The sequence below is a fragment of the Rhinichthys klamathensis genome, unplaced genomic scaffold (genome assembly GCF_029890125.1).
Source record: "Rhinichthys klamathensis goyatoka isolate OS25496 unplaced genomic scaffold, OSU_Roscu_1.1 h1tg000237l_1, whole genome shotgun sequence".
NCBI lineage: Eukaryota > Metazoa > Chordata > Actinopteri > Cypriniformes > Leuciscidae > Rhinichthys > Rhinichthys klamathensis.
This window is the reverse complement of record NW_026606760.1, coordinates 1,762,365-1,778,557: the sequence shown is the minus strand read 5'-3', so window position 1 is coordinate 1,778,557 and position 16,193 is coordinate 1,762,365. Positions and strand designations below refer to the sequence as shown.

The 16,193-nt window shown below is 38.5% G+C and overlaps 1 protein-coding gene across 4 annotated transcripts in view; it reads left to right on the top strand.

Annotated features, from left to right (window-relative positions):
- The window catches only part of col18a1a (collagen type XVIII alpha 1 chain a), an 86,891-nt gene extending 74,075 nt beyond the window's left edge, over nucleotides 1-12,816 (top strand). For 3 of the 4 annotated variants that reach the window (XM_056265652.1, XM_056265649.1, XM_056265651.1), the window contains 32 exons: nucleotides 198-251; nucleotides 404-490; nucleotides 571-618; nucleotides 1,202-1,330; nucleotides 1,530-1,592; nucleotides 2,205-2,249; nucleotides 3,593-3,724; nucleotides 3,808-3,876; nucleotides 3,969-3,995; nucleotides 4,094-4,192; nucleotides 4,293-4,328; nucleotides 4,444-4,533; nucleotides 4,619-4,648; nucleotides 4,783-4,818; nucleotides 5,174-5,233; nucleotides 5,323-5,400; nucleotides 5,532-5,567; nucleotides 5,689-5,742; nucleotides 5,858-5,929; nucleotides 6,012-6,077; nucleotides 6,212-6,242; nucleotides 6,661-6,714; nucleotides 6,891-6,925; nucleotides 7,005-7,127; nucleotides 7,211-7,364; nucleotides 7,461-7,525; nucleotides 7,618-7,749; nucleotides 8,053-8,085; nucleotides 8,216-8,539; nucleotides 8,623-8,820; nucleotides 9,680-9,795; nucleotides 11,198-12,816. In XM_056265652.1, coding sequence (XP_056121627.1) covers nucleotides 198-251; nucleotides 404-490; nucleotides 571-618; nucleotides 1,202-1,330; nucleotides 1,530-1,592; nucleotides 2,205-2,249; nucleotides 3,593-3,724; nucleotides 3,808-3,876; nucleotides 3,969-3,995; nucleotides 4,094-4,192; nucleotides 4,293-4,328; nucleotides 4,444-4,533; nucleotides 4,619-4,648; nucleotides 4,783-4,818; nucleotides 5,174-5,233; nucleotides 5,323-5,400; nucleotides 5,532-5,567; nucleotides 5,689-5,742; nucleotides 5,858-5,929; nucleotides 6,012-6,077; nucleotides 6,212-6,242; nucleotides 6,661-6,714; nucleotides 6,891-6,925; nucleotides 7,005-7,127; nucleotides 7,211-7,364; nucleotides 7,461-7,525; nucleotides 7,618-7,749; nucleotides 8,053-8,085; nucleotides 8,216-8,539; nucleotides 8,623-8,820; nucleotides 9,680-9,795; nucleotides 11,198-11,411 — 2,790 coding nt within the window. In that variant the 3' untranslated portion in view covers nucleotides 11,412-12,816. The remainder of the gene's footprint in view (nucleotides 1-197; nucleotides 252-403; nucleotides 491-570; nucleotides 619-1,201; nucleotides 1,331-1,529; nucleotides 1,593-2,204; nucleotides 2,250-3,592; nucleotides 3,725-3,807; nucleotides 3,877-3,968; nucleotides 3,996-4,093; nucleotides 4,193-4,292; nucleotides 4,329-4,443; nucleotides 4,534-4,618; nucleotides 4,649-4,782; nucleotides 4,819-5,173; nucleotides 5,234-5,322; nucleotides 5,401-5,531; nucleotides 5,568-5,688; nucleotides 5,743-5,857; nucleotides 5,930-6,011; nucleotides 6,078-6,211; nucleotides 6,243-6,660; nucleotides 6,715-6,890; nucleotides 6,926-7,004; nucleotides 7,128-7,210; nucleotides 7,365-7,460; nucleotides 7,526-7,617; nucleotides 7,750-8,052; nucleotides 8,086-8,215; nucleotides 8,540-8,622; nucleotides 8,821-9,679; nucleotides 9,796-11,197) is intronic. The other variant, XM_056265650.1, reaches the window with a different exon arrangement.
- Nucleotides 12,817-16,193: the final 3,377 nt, after the last annotated feature.

Sequence of the window (16,193 nt, the reverse complement as noted above, 5' to 3'; positions counted from 1 at the left end):
CATTTCTCAGTATATCTGAATGACATTATTCTTCTGAAATTATACCTGCTAGTGTATACTATACTTGTTGGCGGGAACAGTTTGTTTTCACTGTACAAAACGGGAAGTCAAGTCTGATTGTTTTGTTGATTTTGTGTATTTGTGTTTGCATTCTTACGTTTCAAGTACAAATGATTAAAGATACATTTTTGTAACAGGGTCAAGGTGGACCTCCCGGTTTTCCTGGGACTCCTGGAATCAAAGGAGACAAAGTAAGTATTTTTGGTGTCATAATAATTGTTGGTGTCATAATAATTGTGTCAATGATAATTGACGGTATCAGTGTCTTGTTCACCATTTAGAATTGAATTGCGAATGCCTCCATTTCAGTTGTTTGACATTTTTTCTACATTTTTTATTTTAGGGAGACCGAGGTGAAAGTCAGCCAGGACCCCGTGGGCCTCCAGGGCCTCCTGGCCCACCAGGACCCCTCTCTCGCTCTGATAGGCCTGTGAGTTCATTATTAGTCATTTGTTTTTATGATCCCTTTCTTATTGAAAAACTGATTTATAAAAATGTTTCATTTTTCAGACATTTGTGGACATGGAGGGCTCTGGATTTGATATGGACAGTGTGCGAGTACGTCCTGTGGACATTATATTAACTTACAGTATAGTATTAATTCAGATCTCATGCTGAACAAGTATACAAAGGAACCCCATTGTTGATATTCCTTGATTTCACGTCATGTACACTACTGTTCAAAAGTTTGGATTTATTTGATCAAAAATATTATGAAATATTATTACAATGTAAAATAACTGTTTTCTATTTGAATATATTTGAAAATGTCATTTATTCCTGTGATCATAAAGCTGAATTTTCAGAACCGTTACTCCAGTCTTCAGTGTCACATGATCCTTCAGAAATCATTCTGATATGCTGATTTGGTGCTCAAGAAACCATTTCCTATTATAGATATGAAAACCATTCTGATGCTTAAAATTTTTGTGGAAATCATGTTACTTTTGATCAACTTAACTCATCCTTGCGAAAAAACTGTATTCATTTCTTTCAAAAAATCTTAATGACCACTAACATTTGAACAGTTGTGTACATCACAAGAGTGCAACAGTGCAGACTTTGGATGTCAGGAAGCAGAATGTAGTGAATTTTATTAACACTTTACTTTTTCACTTTGTAACTTAATATTGGTTGATAGGCAATGCCCGGTTTGCCTGGCCTACCTGGTCCTCCTGGTCCCCCCGGCCCCCCTGGCCTTGCGTCTTCAGGCTCTGGTGGGTTTGGGCCTCCTGGTCCTCCTGGGCAAAATGGAGCTCCAGGTCAACCGGTAAGTCTAAGAAGACATGATACACGTCACATGTATAACACTGGTTTGAATATGTTGTGTCGGAATACAGTGTTTATGAGTCAGAGACGTGGCCTTTTGTGTGTTCTCTGATGCATTGCATAGTGTGTAGTCCCCCCTGTCGTTTAATGTCATAATAAGCATATCAAATAATTGTTAAAAATTATATTGTTTTTAATAGGGACTTCCAGGTCCACCAGGTTCTGATGGAAAACCAGGCTCACCTGGTTCAAGAGGAGAGAAGGTATGAAGTAGTGGATTGAAACTTCAGAACTCCAACCTCTTCCAGGAAAACCTAAAACATAACAGGGAATTTCATTTTATAGGTCTGGAAAAGTCTTAGAAATGTATCAAATCTTACAAAGTTTCTCTAAAATATTTTGTTTGTTCAGAGTAAAAATGCTCATAGGCCAAAGTGATGACATCAGTTTGTTTATTGGTCTTACTGGAGACATTTGTAAACTGTGTATATTTAATGAATTCACTTGACGTCAGGGCTATCTGTAGAATTACAAAGTCCAGCCTGACAAAATATTTATGGCTGGGCTCAATGAGTAGCCAATAACATAGAGTAGAGGACCTTGGTTGGATCATCACAGTCTGACATACAAATGTAAATCCACCTAGGCAATATCTATAAAATGATTTCTAAAACAGCAATATGCTATAATCACGAACGACTGGAAAGGTGATGGAAAAGTCATGACAATCCATTGGTAAAAAGTGTGGGAACCCTGTCTATATATAGAGAGCTATGCGGGACATTTAATGGATTTGGACTTGCATAATTCAGCTCTGTTGAGATCCCTGTAATGGTAGCTATCTTTAGACGCTGGACTGATTTTGTGCTCCACAGGGTGATGCCGGTGAGCTGGGCCTACCTGGACCTGTGGGAGAGAAGGTCAGTTTGCGTAATGTAGTGAGAAACCGTTGTGCACTCTATGCTCATATTCATATATCACATATCTGTTGTGTACAGCTGAACAAACTGTGAAACTCTGTATGACTGAGAATTAAATAAGAGTCAAACATAATGTTCTACCCAGGAGTGACAGCAAGATCCAGGGAGAAGTTTGTCTCCACAATAGCAATCACTAAACATGTCTGATGTATAGTTATGTGGAGTACGATTTTGTGCCAGTGAGTTTTAACTGTCAGCATCAGAAACCTATAGAACTAAAAAATCTCTGTAGGGCTTATTTTTATTCAAAACATTTTTTATTCAGATCTTTTTTTCCAGGCCTTTGCTACTTTTCAGGTATCTACATATTTTTTTTTATTTTTTATTTTTTTAGACTCCTTTTCCCAGATGCAGCCTTTCAGTCTTAAAATATGAATATCCATTATAAAATATTATAATATTGAATTATAATTAATTCTCAATAAAATACTAAATATAAAAAAAATATTAAAAATACTTTACAAATAGGATAATCCAAACAAAGTGAAAGTGATTTCTCTATGTATTTTTATGAAAATTATTTGTACCAACAATTCTTTCCATAACGTTTTATTAAAAGTCTGTTTACTTGGTTATAATGCAAGCAAAATTGTCAGTGAAGAGCATATTTGCGCTGAAAGTTAAACGTTAAGAGTCAAATTTTGTTGTAATTTTGCCAAATTCTCAAAAAACACTGTAAAGATACATAAAAAGGAGTCCAAAAAATTCCATAACTGTCATTTCGACCAAAAAATGCTCTCAAACACAATGCATATTTCGAAATGTAGTGGAAATGGATGTTCATGATCAAAAATGCCCATTGTTGAAGAAAAATGTAAGAATAATGTTGCATTATTGTGTCACGCCTAGTTAGGAAATGGTGTTGTGTGGAAAGCTGTTTCAGAAAACATATTTTTCTGAAATAGTCAAACCCCCTCAGGATTCTTTTATGTTTCTGTCTCTGTAGCAAAACTCCTACTTTCCCAGCTATCTCTATGATCTTCTTTCCTACTATACCTCATCCTTCTCCTTTAAAGCTGCAGGGTGGCAGGTAGCAAGTCTTGAGTGTGGCAATCGATTTTCTTCACAGACATCTCAACTTTCTACACTACAGTTCTAATGCTTGAAATATAGCATCATTATTATACTGATGGTAGTGTGGACTTTTTGTGGCATTGCTTTGTAGATGCGTTGTGTGAATGTGTTTTCTGCAAACTAACATATTTTGCTCCTGCCTGGAATCTTGGTATCTTGCAAGCTAACTGCATGCGTTGTTTTATTCATCTTACTCGTTGTCTTTAAAGGGCGCCACAGGTTCTGCCGGTTCCCCTGGCCTCCCTGGGCAGGGTGGGCTTGCTGGTCTTCCAGGACCAATGGGACCCGTCGGACAACCTGGGCCACCTGGTCCTCCTGGCCCAAGATATCATGTTGGATTTGTAAGTATTAGTCAATCATCCTTTGTGCTTCACTGTCTTTTAGGAAACCCATCAAATATTGTGTTCTCTGTATATGTGTTCAGGATGATATGGAGGGCTCTGGTATTCACTTCAGTTCAGTCCCTGGGGTAAGAGGACCAGTTGGAATTCAGGTACATTTTTCTCTGTTGTACCTTTATTGGTTCTTATCTACCCTTGTTGGTTTTTAGAAGTTAATTTACTGCAAAAACCGATTTCATTTCAGGGACCTCCTGGTATCCCAGGACCACAAGTAAGACTATTTATTCATTCAAATGAGATTTATTTTATATCCCAAAGATATCATTTTCAGTTGGGGATTGTGCCATTTATTCATATCTTGTTCCTCAGGGTAAGACTGGCCTCCCAGGATATCCTGGTGAGAAAGGCAGTGAAGGACTTCAGGGACAAGATGGCCGCCCTGGTTTGGATGGCTTCCCTGGACCACAGGTGCGTTTCATTTGAATAAATCTCTTGTGTAAATGTACTAAATAGCCAGTCTGGCGTCCAGTACTTCAGGCTGATATCAGTGTTTTGCATTTGCCTGCAGGGACCAAAGGGCGACAGGGGAGACAGAGGCGAGAGGGTGAGTTTACTTCTGTCTGAAGTGAATCAATGTAATATCTAGGACAAATTTAGCAAAAATCAAAATTGCACATCATTTACTTTATCATTGTTAAACCACGTGATCATCTGCTTAGGGTGAACCTGGACGAGATGGAACTAGTCTTCCAGGTCCACCCGGCCCCCCTGGACAACCTGGACAAATTATTTATCGTTATTCTGAAAATGTAAGTGTTCAAATTTATATTGCCTTTTTTGTTTGCCGGAAATAGTTCATGTTTTTATTAAGCTGTTTGTCATTTTTCTGTACAGTATGATGAAACTGGAGGAGCAGGGCCTCAGGTATGAAAGTCCTGCCTCTAATAGTCCCTTGCTACTACATTAGGATACCAGAAATTGTTTTGTGGACATTCAAAAACAGACTCATAACATACAATTTTCCAATATCTAATATGTATCGTTTGTGTGGTTTTCAGGGTGGGACTGGTGTTCCTGGTCAAGCAGGATTCCCAGTAAGCACTAAATAACTTAATTTGTTCATCTCCCTTCCTTTTTTGATCCCTTTAGACATTCATACATATTAGAAGTAATTAATAAAGCCTCAAGACAAGAGAGGCTGTTGCAGTGGTTTTCACTCTGGGTAAACAGTTTATTTGATATGATGCAAAGCAGCCCTTAACTATTGTAATGTTTAATTCATAGTTAGTTCAGTTAATTTTCTATTAAAATGTAATAAAACAAATATTATAATCTATTTTAACAGTAAGGGTAGACTGTTCACGGCTTCCAAGCAGCATTGCAATTTGGCGCATTAATAATATAGACTTGAGTGCATTTATCTTACACACTGTCTCTTTATCCAATCAGGGCCCAATGGGACCGAAAGGTGATAGAGGAGAACCTGGTTCACCGGGCTATGCCATTAAGGTTTGTGAGCAGATATCAACACACAAAGCTTAATATGAAGTGTTTAAAAACCTCAACGGCTCACTGCTGCAACCTTACTTTGTTTGCAGGGAGAAAAAGGAGAACCTGGACTTATTCTTGGACCTGATGGAAACCCACATTACCTTGGTGGATTGGCAGGCCAAAAGGTATTTTATTTTATTTTATTTATTCATTTATTTTATAACCATATTTGTGTTAATTCATAGTTTTGATGACTTTATTTAGAAAAAATGCTAAAGAGTAGCATACATCAAAATTTATTTGTTTTTCACTCTAGGGTGAGAGAGGGAATTCTGGACCAGTCGGACCTCCTGTACGTTTGTATTTATTACATATTCTTTTCAATTCAAGGTTCAGACAGAAACAATTCTATCATTCCTCTACTTGTTAAAAAAGAACATTCAGAGCAACTAAGTCGTATCTCATTTATTCAGGGTCCAGCTGGACCTTCTGGTTTGAAAGGTGAATTTGGAATGCCAGGCAGACCTGTAAGTCTTTCAAAAAATAACTTTCATCAACAAAAAATATTCGATGACAGGCAACAGCATACTTAACGGAGTATGTAATTGAATTTTACTTAATATCTTAATTTTATGGCTGTAGGGCCGCCCAGGTGTGAACGGATACAAAGGAGAGAAGGGAGACCCAGCGTCAGGCTCTGGATATGGTTACGCAGTAAGTACACCATGCAGTTTGTTCCATCAGAGATTGTTATATAAATAGCTTGCCCTTATAAGTTAGTTTGTGTCTTTTCAAGGGTCCCCCCGGTCCCCCAGGACCCCCTGGTCCCCCCGGACCTGCTGTGCCCTTGGACAGATTTGGAGTAAGTGCTATTTGTGTAAAATAAGCTGTAATTCATGCATGAAATGTTGCAAAATGAGCTCCATATGGTGGTTGTTGAATTGAAGTGATCATGATTGCCACAGCACTAATTTGCTATCTCCTTTTCCATTTCAGAGATATGAAGATTATTCAAGGCAACACCCAGGTAAGATGTTAGTCATTCTTGTCACAGCAGATGATCAAAATATATTTTATAAGTGTCACAAAAGTCAACATGAAATCAAAATGTACCCTATCTTCTTTCCTAAAGATCGTACTGTGCAAGATTTATCTGTACATGTTTTTCTTAATAAAAAATCAATTTAAAAACTTGCTCTGCCTCTTTTTCTATGTCTGTTCTGGTCCAATTATTTCCAAATGGATCAAATCAAATCCCAACCTACATTTTTTTCCCCTTCAATGCCTTGTTTCACTCAAACATTTTCAACATTCCGGAAGAATAAAGTATTGGGAACTGCATTTTATGTTGATTTTAATGATATTAATTAGAAAGAGTTCAAATGTCTCCAATCATCCGTGACTTTTTGACAGCTATGAACAATGCAGTGTTTTGTTTTCTTAAGCTACGAAAGGAGATAAAGGAGACCAGGGAGCTCCTGGGATTCCCGGATCACCAGGTAAAATGTACCACTGTTGCTGTTTCAGGCGGCAATAACAACGCTATCCTGGGCTCTGTCTGAAGTACCCTGACTTACTAGCTTGACATCATTATCAAATCATTGTAAAAGGTATTGTGATATTTAATGTACGAATGTATAATGTAATATTCACTTTTTTTTTCTTTTTTTTACAGGCTTTTCCTCAAATCTTGATATCTATGCCCTCAAGGTATGTGGATCACTAAATGCATTGATGAAACGGTTGTTTGATTATAACAATGATGTAAACATGAAACCGGTTTCCTCAGAATGAGATGAAGGGCGAGCGAGGTGAGTCCGGTCTTAAAGGAGAGAAAGGAGAGCCAGGAGGTGGATTTTATGACCCTCGTTTTGGAGCTGGACAGGGACCGCCAGGAAACCCAGGACTTCCTGTAAGGATTGATAGGAGTTTCTGGACACAACCTGAATTGAGTACTTACATACTCTACATATGGATGGTCTATATATTTTCCAGGGACCTAAAGGAGACTCGATCAGAGGTCCCCCTGGACCGCAGGGTCCACCAGGAACACCTGGGGTTGGTTATGATGGTCGTCCAGGAAACCCAGGATCTCCTGGACCCCCTGGCCCTCCAGGGTCACCGTCATTGCCAGGAGCCTACAGACCACGTAAGATAAAAACGAGTAAAACATTCTTCCTGCTTTCAGAATATTCTTGAGGAACTTAAATAACAATCAATGCTGTGTGATTTTTGTATGTTTCAGCACTCAGTATTCCCGGGCCTCCAGGTCCCCCCGGCTCACCTGGAATTCCTGGCACTGGATCTGGGGTGAGTGGGACATTCATTGAAGAAATTAGTGTATCTGATAAAACACCTGACACTTGATACTTTAATCATACCCCTGGTTTTAAATGTGTCAGCAGGTGACTGTCATGAGATCTTATGACATAATGTTTGCGACGGCACGCAGACAGACAGAAGGTGCTCTGATTTACATTTTGGACCGAAACGATCTCTACCTCAGAGTTCGGGATGGTGTCAGACAAGTGATGGTACAGTTCTTTAAAACACACTATTTTTTTTGTGCACACCTATTCATTTATTTAAAATAAAAATAAAAGAAGGCATTTTTGTGCATAAAATGATGTTAACAATCTTTTATGATAACATTTCTGAATTAAAATAATCTTATATAGATTATATAAGATTCACTATTTCATCATTTTTAATTCTCCATTTTGTCATCTTATCCATATTTGTCACTGACCCATTTCAAGGAGAACATTATATAGTGTTGGAATTTGTTTTTTGACATATCTTTTCACATATTAAGTCAATTTTCCTTTTATTTGCAGCTTGGAGATTATAAACCCTTCTATGGAGAGCTGGTAAGCAGTGTGAATAAAGCTCTTTAACATTCAAATAAGCACCCACCATTTAATCAAAGGAAGTTGGAATTAGTGGATGAGCGTATCAATTCCTGAAGGAATGACTGTAGCTTGTTGGCTTTTCCTCCAGGACAACGAGGTGGCAGCGGTCCAGCCGCCCCCTGTTGTTCACTATTCCCAGGACCACACATCTAACAATGGAGCGGAGCAGATTTCTCCACCGCACCAGCCGATTGAGTTTCCAAGGAGTGAGCCAGAGAATAGAAACCCCAATCCGCCTGACTCCCGTTACCCAGATCCACGATACCCCCCCTACACTGATAACAGGTACAATCCTGTACAACCAGAAATCAGATACCCTGTTCAACCTGAGAGGAACCCTATCACTCCAGCCCGCCGTCCCAGCCCCCCTGTCAATCAACCAGAAGGCCACACCCACACTTCCGGACCAGGGGTTAGTTCGGTCAACTAAGTCACAATATTTGCACAGTTCACCTTTGTTGTTTTTTTCCATTTTGACTTTCTTTCTCTGTGCAGTTGCATCTTATTGCCCTGAATTCTCCACAAGTGGGGAACATGAGAGGCATCCGTGGGGCAGACTTCCTGTGCTTCCAGCAAGCTCGGGCCGTGGGGATGAAGGGAACATTCAGAGCCTTCTTGTCTTCCAAACTTCAGGATCTCTACAGTATCGTCCGCAAATCCGACAGAGACACATTACCGATTGTTAACCTCAAGGTGTGTAGTCCATTACTCATGCAGATCTTCATTTCAGATTATCAAAGCATCAAGCCATTAGATTAAAGTGATTTTAACATGGGTGTTTTAGGCAGAGCACAGAGTGGAGTACCGTTAAACCCCTTTAATTGTGATAAAATAACTGTAACGCACGGCCTCTCCATTGCTTTCATAAAATGGCAACAACCAGGGCCGTCCTAGGGCGGTGCAATTTTTGCAGGTGCGAACCCACCACCCCCCATGAATGGACCGACTCACACGGGGCCCCTAGCCATGCTTTGGACGGCCCTGGCAACAACATGATTAAAAATTTTTTTTATCAGATTCTACTAATTTAATAATCAGATTAATCAGAAATGTTATACATTTTTTCCACCAGGTAGAATTTAAATTAGCCGAACACTGTGTTCTAATTTTCCAAGCGATTTGTCCAGACTAGAAGTGAAAAGGCTTTGTGATCCAGCACAATAACAACAAATCAGAAGATACTATGTTTAATATACAGTTCTAGTGGTACCAAATAATTGAAAATATCATGTTGCTGGTTGTCGCCGCGTGAAAGGACATTATTTTAGATTGAGATGGCTTTTATCATGCAGTCCAAATCCATAACGCACAACATACAAAATTGAGCTTGCGTAGGTAGAATCAGATGAAGACGATCACCATGTCTGTATAGGGGCTTGTAGAATCATCTACGTTCGCACCGAGTATGTTTCGGGCCTCAGAACACAAAGGTGATCATTTGATCTTGTGGATCATTTTGAGATTTTCTCCTCAAGACCGAACTTAACCAATACACTCATTTTTGGTGATCACGTTTCTTGTCTTTTCATGGCATTGATGGTCTCTTCTGCAGGATCAAGTCCTTTTCAGAAGCTGGGAGTCTCTCTTCAGTGACTCCGAGAGCAGGATGAAGGACAATGCTCCTATGTACTCTTTTGATGGCAGAGATGTCCTGAGGGACAGTGCCTGGTGAGTGCCAGTGGCTTTGGCTGATCTGTGTGAACCCTTCAAACAGAGGCCTCGGCAGATCATCCTGTCACTTTTCATTTTCCTTAAAACCACTCAGTCCACTGGAGCTAGAGATGAATTATCTATCTATCTATCTATCTATCTATCTATCTATCTATCTATCTATCTATCTATCTATCTATCTGTCTGTCTGTCTGTCTGTCTGTCTGTCTGTCTGTCTGTCTGTCTGTCTGTCTGTCTGTCTGTCTGTCTGTCTGTCTGTCTGTCTGTCTGTCTGTCTGTCTGTCTATCTATCTATCTATCTATCTATCTATCTATCTATCTATCTATCTATCTATCTATCTATCTATCTATCTATCTATCTATCTATCTATCTATCTATCTATCTATCTATCTATCTATCTATCTATCTGTCTGTCTGTCTATCTGTCTATCTGTCTGTCTGTCTGTCTGTCATTTTATCCATCTGTCTGTCCCGTTCATCCACAAAAAAAACATTATATATTATACAGTTCTGCTCTAAGATATCCCGTTTACTTGCTATTAACTCTTTTCCCACCATTGTCGTAAATTTCCATCATTTATGATACAACGCTTCCCCACCATTGACGGAATTTTCCGCTTTCTGTGTTATCGCTGTTATACAGTAGGGGCGCAATTACACATCTTCTGATAGAGTACTGAATCTCCTTATGAAAACACATGCTATCCCTTTCTGCTTCTTTACTGCCCATGTAAGCAGATGCATATGTAAAATAATGCAATCATCAACATTTAAATGGCATATAAATCAAAACTGCATAATGTCACAGAATGAAATGTCAACCCAGGACAAGAGGGTGTTGAGGGACTCGATCTACTCAATCGATGTTCTGATCATCGTTTGAATCCGATCCAGATGTAGTCTTTGACAAAAACGCGATTTTCTCCACTTTTTGCTTAAAATCTTACTTTTTTATGAAACGTACCCACATTCAAGTGTTGAAAAAAAAAAAAGCATGAAGCTAAAATAAAAGTTTTTGGGGGGTTTAAAAGCAAAGGGTCTGTTCTTTCTTTTGATATATTGCATGTTCAGATATTCATACAACAAAGTATTCTGGGGGCCATGAAAATTTTTGTGAAAATGATCAAAAACGCTGGCGGGAAAAGAGTTACGTGCCTCAAACAATATCTTTCAACGATTCAGTGCCCAATCTTTGGCCGGTCCAATGATTCATTCTTCCAATCTTGTAAACAAAATGTAGTTTCCCAAAAGACTGATTAAAATCCTGTACACCATGACCCCGCAGTCAGCCAATGCAATTTGACTTTGTAATTTCGGAAAGGTCTGGGTGTCCAGGTGTCCAGGTTTTGCTGTCTGAGAAGCACCTAAAATGATGATGTTTCTTCCTGTGTCCTGTAGGCCAGAGAAGATGATCTGGCACGGGTCCAGTGGCAGGGGTCACAGGCAGACGGATAACTACTGTGAGACGTGGCGGGCCGGAGACCGTGCAGTGACAGGTTTGGCCTCATCTCTGCAGGCTGGCCAACTCCTCCAGCAGACCTCCATTAGCTGCTCCAGCTCCTTCATCGTGCTGTGCATCGAGAACAGCTACATGGCTCAATCCAAGAAATAAAGCCGTCCAAAAGAGCTTTTGAACACTCAACACAACAGTTTATACAGGCGCTGTTTCACTCCAGTAGATTCCTGTATCTAATAAATGGAGATTTTTTTTAAAGAACTGAGTCTGCCTTAAGGAGAATTTGCCAGTCATTTATTCCCTCACCGTAACGCCAAAGAAGCTGGTTGAACGTGGAGGTGTTTGCTCTCTCTCAGGGCATTGGCACATATTTTTCAGGGGGTTAAACCAGAGAAGTGAGGCCAACTAAGGCAGTGTTTTTAACTGTATCCATATAAAATTTTGTATATGAATTGTTTGTCATCTGTGTTGTTGTTTTTGTTTTTTTTGAAGATGTCTTAATTGGTATATTTAACCAATTTTAGCTACATTGTTTGTGTAACTTTTTTCCTCCCCGCTTGTCTGTATCGATTTTATTTTCATCCAAGGTTTGTTGGATACTGAGGGGCAGACCTTATAGTTTTAGGTTTTAAAAAGAGAAAATATTTATTTTGCAATAAAGAGAGCTAAAATATGATTTGAAACAATTAAAATAGAATACTTTTTTCTATTTTAGTAAGCACTTTTTTTTTACTACATACTTCCACGGATAAAAGTGCAAGACTGAAATAGTTAATTGTTGCTAAAAACGGTCGCTCTCTCGAAAAAGCTCCCGTGGGCAAAGAGAAGATGCCTTGAATAATTCAATACTTGTCACTTGAGTTTTTGTACAAACAAAATTATTTGGAAAAACTTCTGTTGCATCTATGGGATCACTGTGTGTGTGTTTTTTCTTTTCTTTTGTGATTAATGTGAAATTTCATATGGACATTCTTCTTAGTGTCATTGCTTGTTTTACTCTTCTGGTTGATTCCAGAAGTTTTGATACAGCAAAGTGGATGATTTTTGTAACAAATATTCATGTAAAAAAAATGTTACTCAAAAATAGCGGTTACATGTCCCATAATTCATTGGACATATCAGAGGCTTTGGTTGCATTCGGTGCATTTCACTGATGAAACAGATGCTGACAGTGTTGTTTGAGAGAGACAGATGTGTTTTATGAAGACACTTTATCCTCTATCCATATGGAATTTCATACACCTAATCCACTATAGTGCTACTGATGTGTTCAGTACAACCCTGTGGGCTTCTAGTCTTTTTTTAACCAGTATGTGCTGTACCATGTCTCAGAGGCACTGAATAAATGATTTTTTTTTGTTTGCCACAATCATTTTGGCACAACTTCTTGTGTATTAAAATATGTTTCCTTAACCTGACCTGTCTACACATATCTTAGACTATGTTGTCTGTTCATGCACAATATTAACATTAGATATCATTCACAAGCCATTTCATATCATGAATGTGTTTACTGTTCACTGACTGATTGATTAAAAAATAAAGGTATTTTTTCCTCTCACTAGTATGTATTTTAGATTTTAAATTCATAAAAAAAAGGTTTTCACCCATTGTTTCCTTTGTGAGATTCATTTTTCCCCCATTAACATTAAATGTTTAAGTATTTCACCTAAAAATCACTATTTGTCCTTATTTACTAAAGCCATATAATGTTATTTTGTACATCAAACCAGATTTTTTTTTGAAGAAGAACTCATGGTCAGTGACTTTTGGTATAAATCCTGACTTATAGTTCACACAAAAGCCTTTGATCAGCGTAAGTGCTCTTCATTCTCAATGGTTGGAATTGTAAACTATGCGATTCTGCTAAATGCTGTTTAAGCACTGAAATACTCTCAGGCAACCGTCTTCTGTGCGCCTATGTTAGAGGGCCCCAAAGTCCTGATTCATGCATGTCTCTAAATTGCATGCTTGCCCCTTTGATGACATTGCAGTCCCTCCTCAGTGCCTATTGCACTGATTCCCTGTCCGCCTGAAGGGTTTTACAGCCTGTTCAATAGGATTTAGCGATGTGGCCTTGAGAGGGTCTCAAGGCACAAATCAGAGACTGCTGACATGGAGCTGGTGAAGCGGCCTCTTTTGTATCTCAGGACTCAAAGGTCCTTTCCAAGGATTTCAGTCAGGTGGACCAAGCCTGTGGTAAAATAACCCATGGGCATTTGAGAAAATTGATTAAGCAAAAAGTAAGCAAAAAATGAATAAAATGTCATGCCTGTCAAAGAGTACTGTTTCAAATGGTCTGAGATGGAGTGTGGCTCGTCACACTGCAGGATGGCAACAGGAACTCTGCAGGAGTTCAGCAGCATGGCTGTCTTTATGATTAACTGTTGTTGTTTTTGTTGTGATCTGTACTGAAATTAAAGAAAACACTGCTTGACTGCACAATTCTTCCCCCAAAATAGAACCAGGCCACCTTGTGACCAGTGCAAAACTAGCACTGCTTTTGTACTTTTGACTAAACTGTTTGTTTGTTTATTTCCTATTGTACAAACTTCTTATACTTTTACAATGGCTGTATATAATTTTTTTTTTTTTTTAAATATTATTTTTCAATTAATAATATTTTATAGAAATAGAATGCCATATTTGGTATTGAGAAAGAGCCCGTGTGATTGTGATTTCGACTTCAGTGAAAGTTACATTATTGCGCCATTAGATGGCAGTAAAGACTGTCTTTATGAGTGAGTCAGTAAGACTTTACTTTCAGGGACTGAAACAAGGTTGTAAACAACTCCTTAAGACGAAACTTACAGATGCATTGATTAGCCATGTCATGGGAAATCCCCTTAACTGTTAATTAGGACAAAGACAAAGATATTGCTTTCCTCAGCGGACATTCAAAATGATTTTGTGATATTGAATATTGACCTGAAGAATATCAGCTAGGTAACGTTAATGCACTCGCTTTGATCGCTCTCATACAATAAGCTTCAATTAAGCAACTCACCGTTCATTCATTGCGAGTTTTAAAGTTTTAGAATTAGTATGGACTGGAGGTTTGGCGCTTGGGCTCAACTGTTAATTTGAAATTTGAATCAGTGGCGGAAGGAAGTAGTTCCGCACAAAAGAGTGGTTTTAAAGACTACGTTGTTGTTTCTTATTTATTTACACACTTATGACATTGAACTGTTGTATAAATGCAATATCACTCTCGTAGCATTGCGATATGGCTCTATATCAGTATGGCTGTGATTCTGCTGCGATCGGCTTACACTTGCAGCCTTGTGCCTACGGGCCGAATCACAGCCGAGCTGATATAGAGCGATATAATCGCACTGCTACGAATGTGATATTGCTAATTTATTTCACTCTCTCTTGGTTGTCATTCTTAATTTTGTCTTATTTCTTTTTTTTATATCTCTAGATTTATGTAATTTAGTTTGGAAACTAGTTGACAGGCTATGGCAAGTCTGATTAGCAATGGATATTTAAATTTTGATCTAATAAGTAAACACAATTGGCCGTGACGTAAACCAAAAGGAAGTGACTCCACAGCAAACGATGGAGATTATCAGGTAAAAAAAAATATAGGCCCCATATTTTTATTTATTTATGAATCAGCAGGAAAGCAGTTGATTTGCCAAAATCTGCTTCACTGACTATAGCTCTGCCTTGGCAATCAGCACGCCACGCGCCTTATTTCTTTCTCTCTCGCGATCAACTACTCTGCCGCCTGTCATGTGTAGACGACGAATGTAACATTTTCATCAACCCCATGCATGGCACCTGACCTGTTACATGTATTATCTTCTCCATCTCTCTGTTGGAGGTTCATCTGGGATATACAGGTATTTTCTTTTAATTATCTATTCAATTTTGCTATATATTATTGGCTAGTAGCCTAGCAGTAGGGAGATACCCCTCGCTGCAGACTGTAGCGCGGTGACATCACGTATACACGTCACGTATGTACGTCACGTATGTGTTACCACGCATGCGCAAAGTAGACGCATGTGCGCACGCGCAAATTATACGCATTTGCGCACGCGCAGTTCATTACAATCACTTCCGGCGATGGATTCGATGGCAGTAAGTCAATAAGGATTATTTATGCTGTTTTAACAATTGTTCTTTTGTGTTAACGCATCAGAAATGTTTTAGATTTGACAAAAAATGTTATGTTTTATGATCTCATATTATCAAAATGACTTCAGCGAGATTCAGCGAGTCTTAAAATGATATGTATAAGTCTTAATTCGCCTTTAAACAAATTAAGGTTTGAAAGATGTCTTCAAATAGAGCAGAAAGACTTATGTAAGTAATGTAGTTGATTGTTCCATCCATTGCAAAAGAAATGTTGTTCCTCAGTATCAGATCGTACTGTAAAAGTTACATTCGTGAATGTAGTGAGTAGTACACTTACAGTACGTAAGTTATGTTAAATACATTTGTGGTGAAATTAATTAAAGTAATGGAGTTGAACATTGTATTTTGCTCAAATAAGATTCATTGTGATTCTCCTTAGTTGTTTTTATCATTTAAACAGCATAACTTTTTTTTTTAAACTAGTTTATGTTGTTCATAAATAAATAAAAGTCTCTTAGGTACTTTACAGACAAAGCCAATAACTTTGTTTAAAAAAAAATATATATATATATATATATATATAATTCCTTGTATGACTCTGTACTATATTAATGCCTTTCTTCAAAATGATTCATATTGTTTGTTCTGTATTTTATCTAAATTAGGTGTTGTGAACTGGAGTGCATTTTCCAGCAATACAAGCAAGAGTTCCGGGTGCCCTTCTCGTTAACTCTGTGCTTGCACTGCAATATACGAGGACTGCCCACCTGGGGCTGGGTGTGTGGGTGATGGCAGAAGGGGAGTCCTGCGTTGATTTTATTCTGATAAGGAGGTTGAGGGTTATGCTCAGTT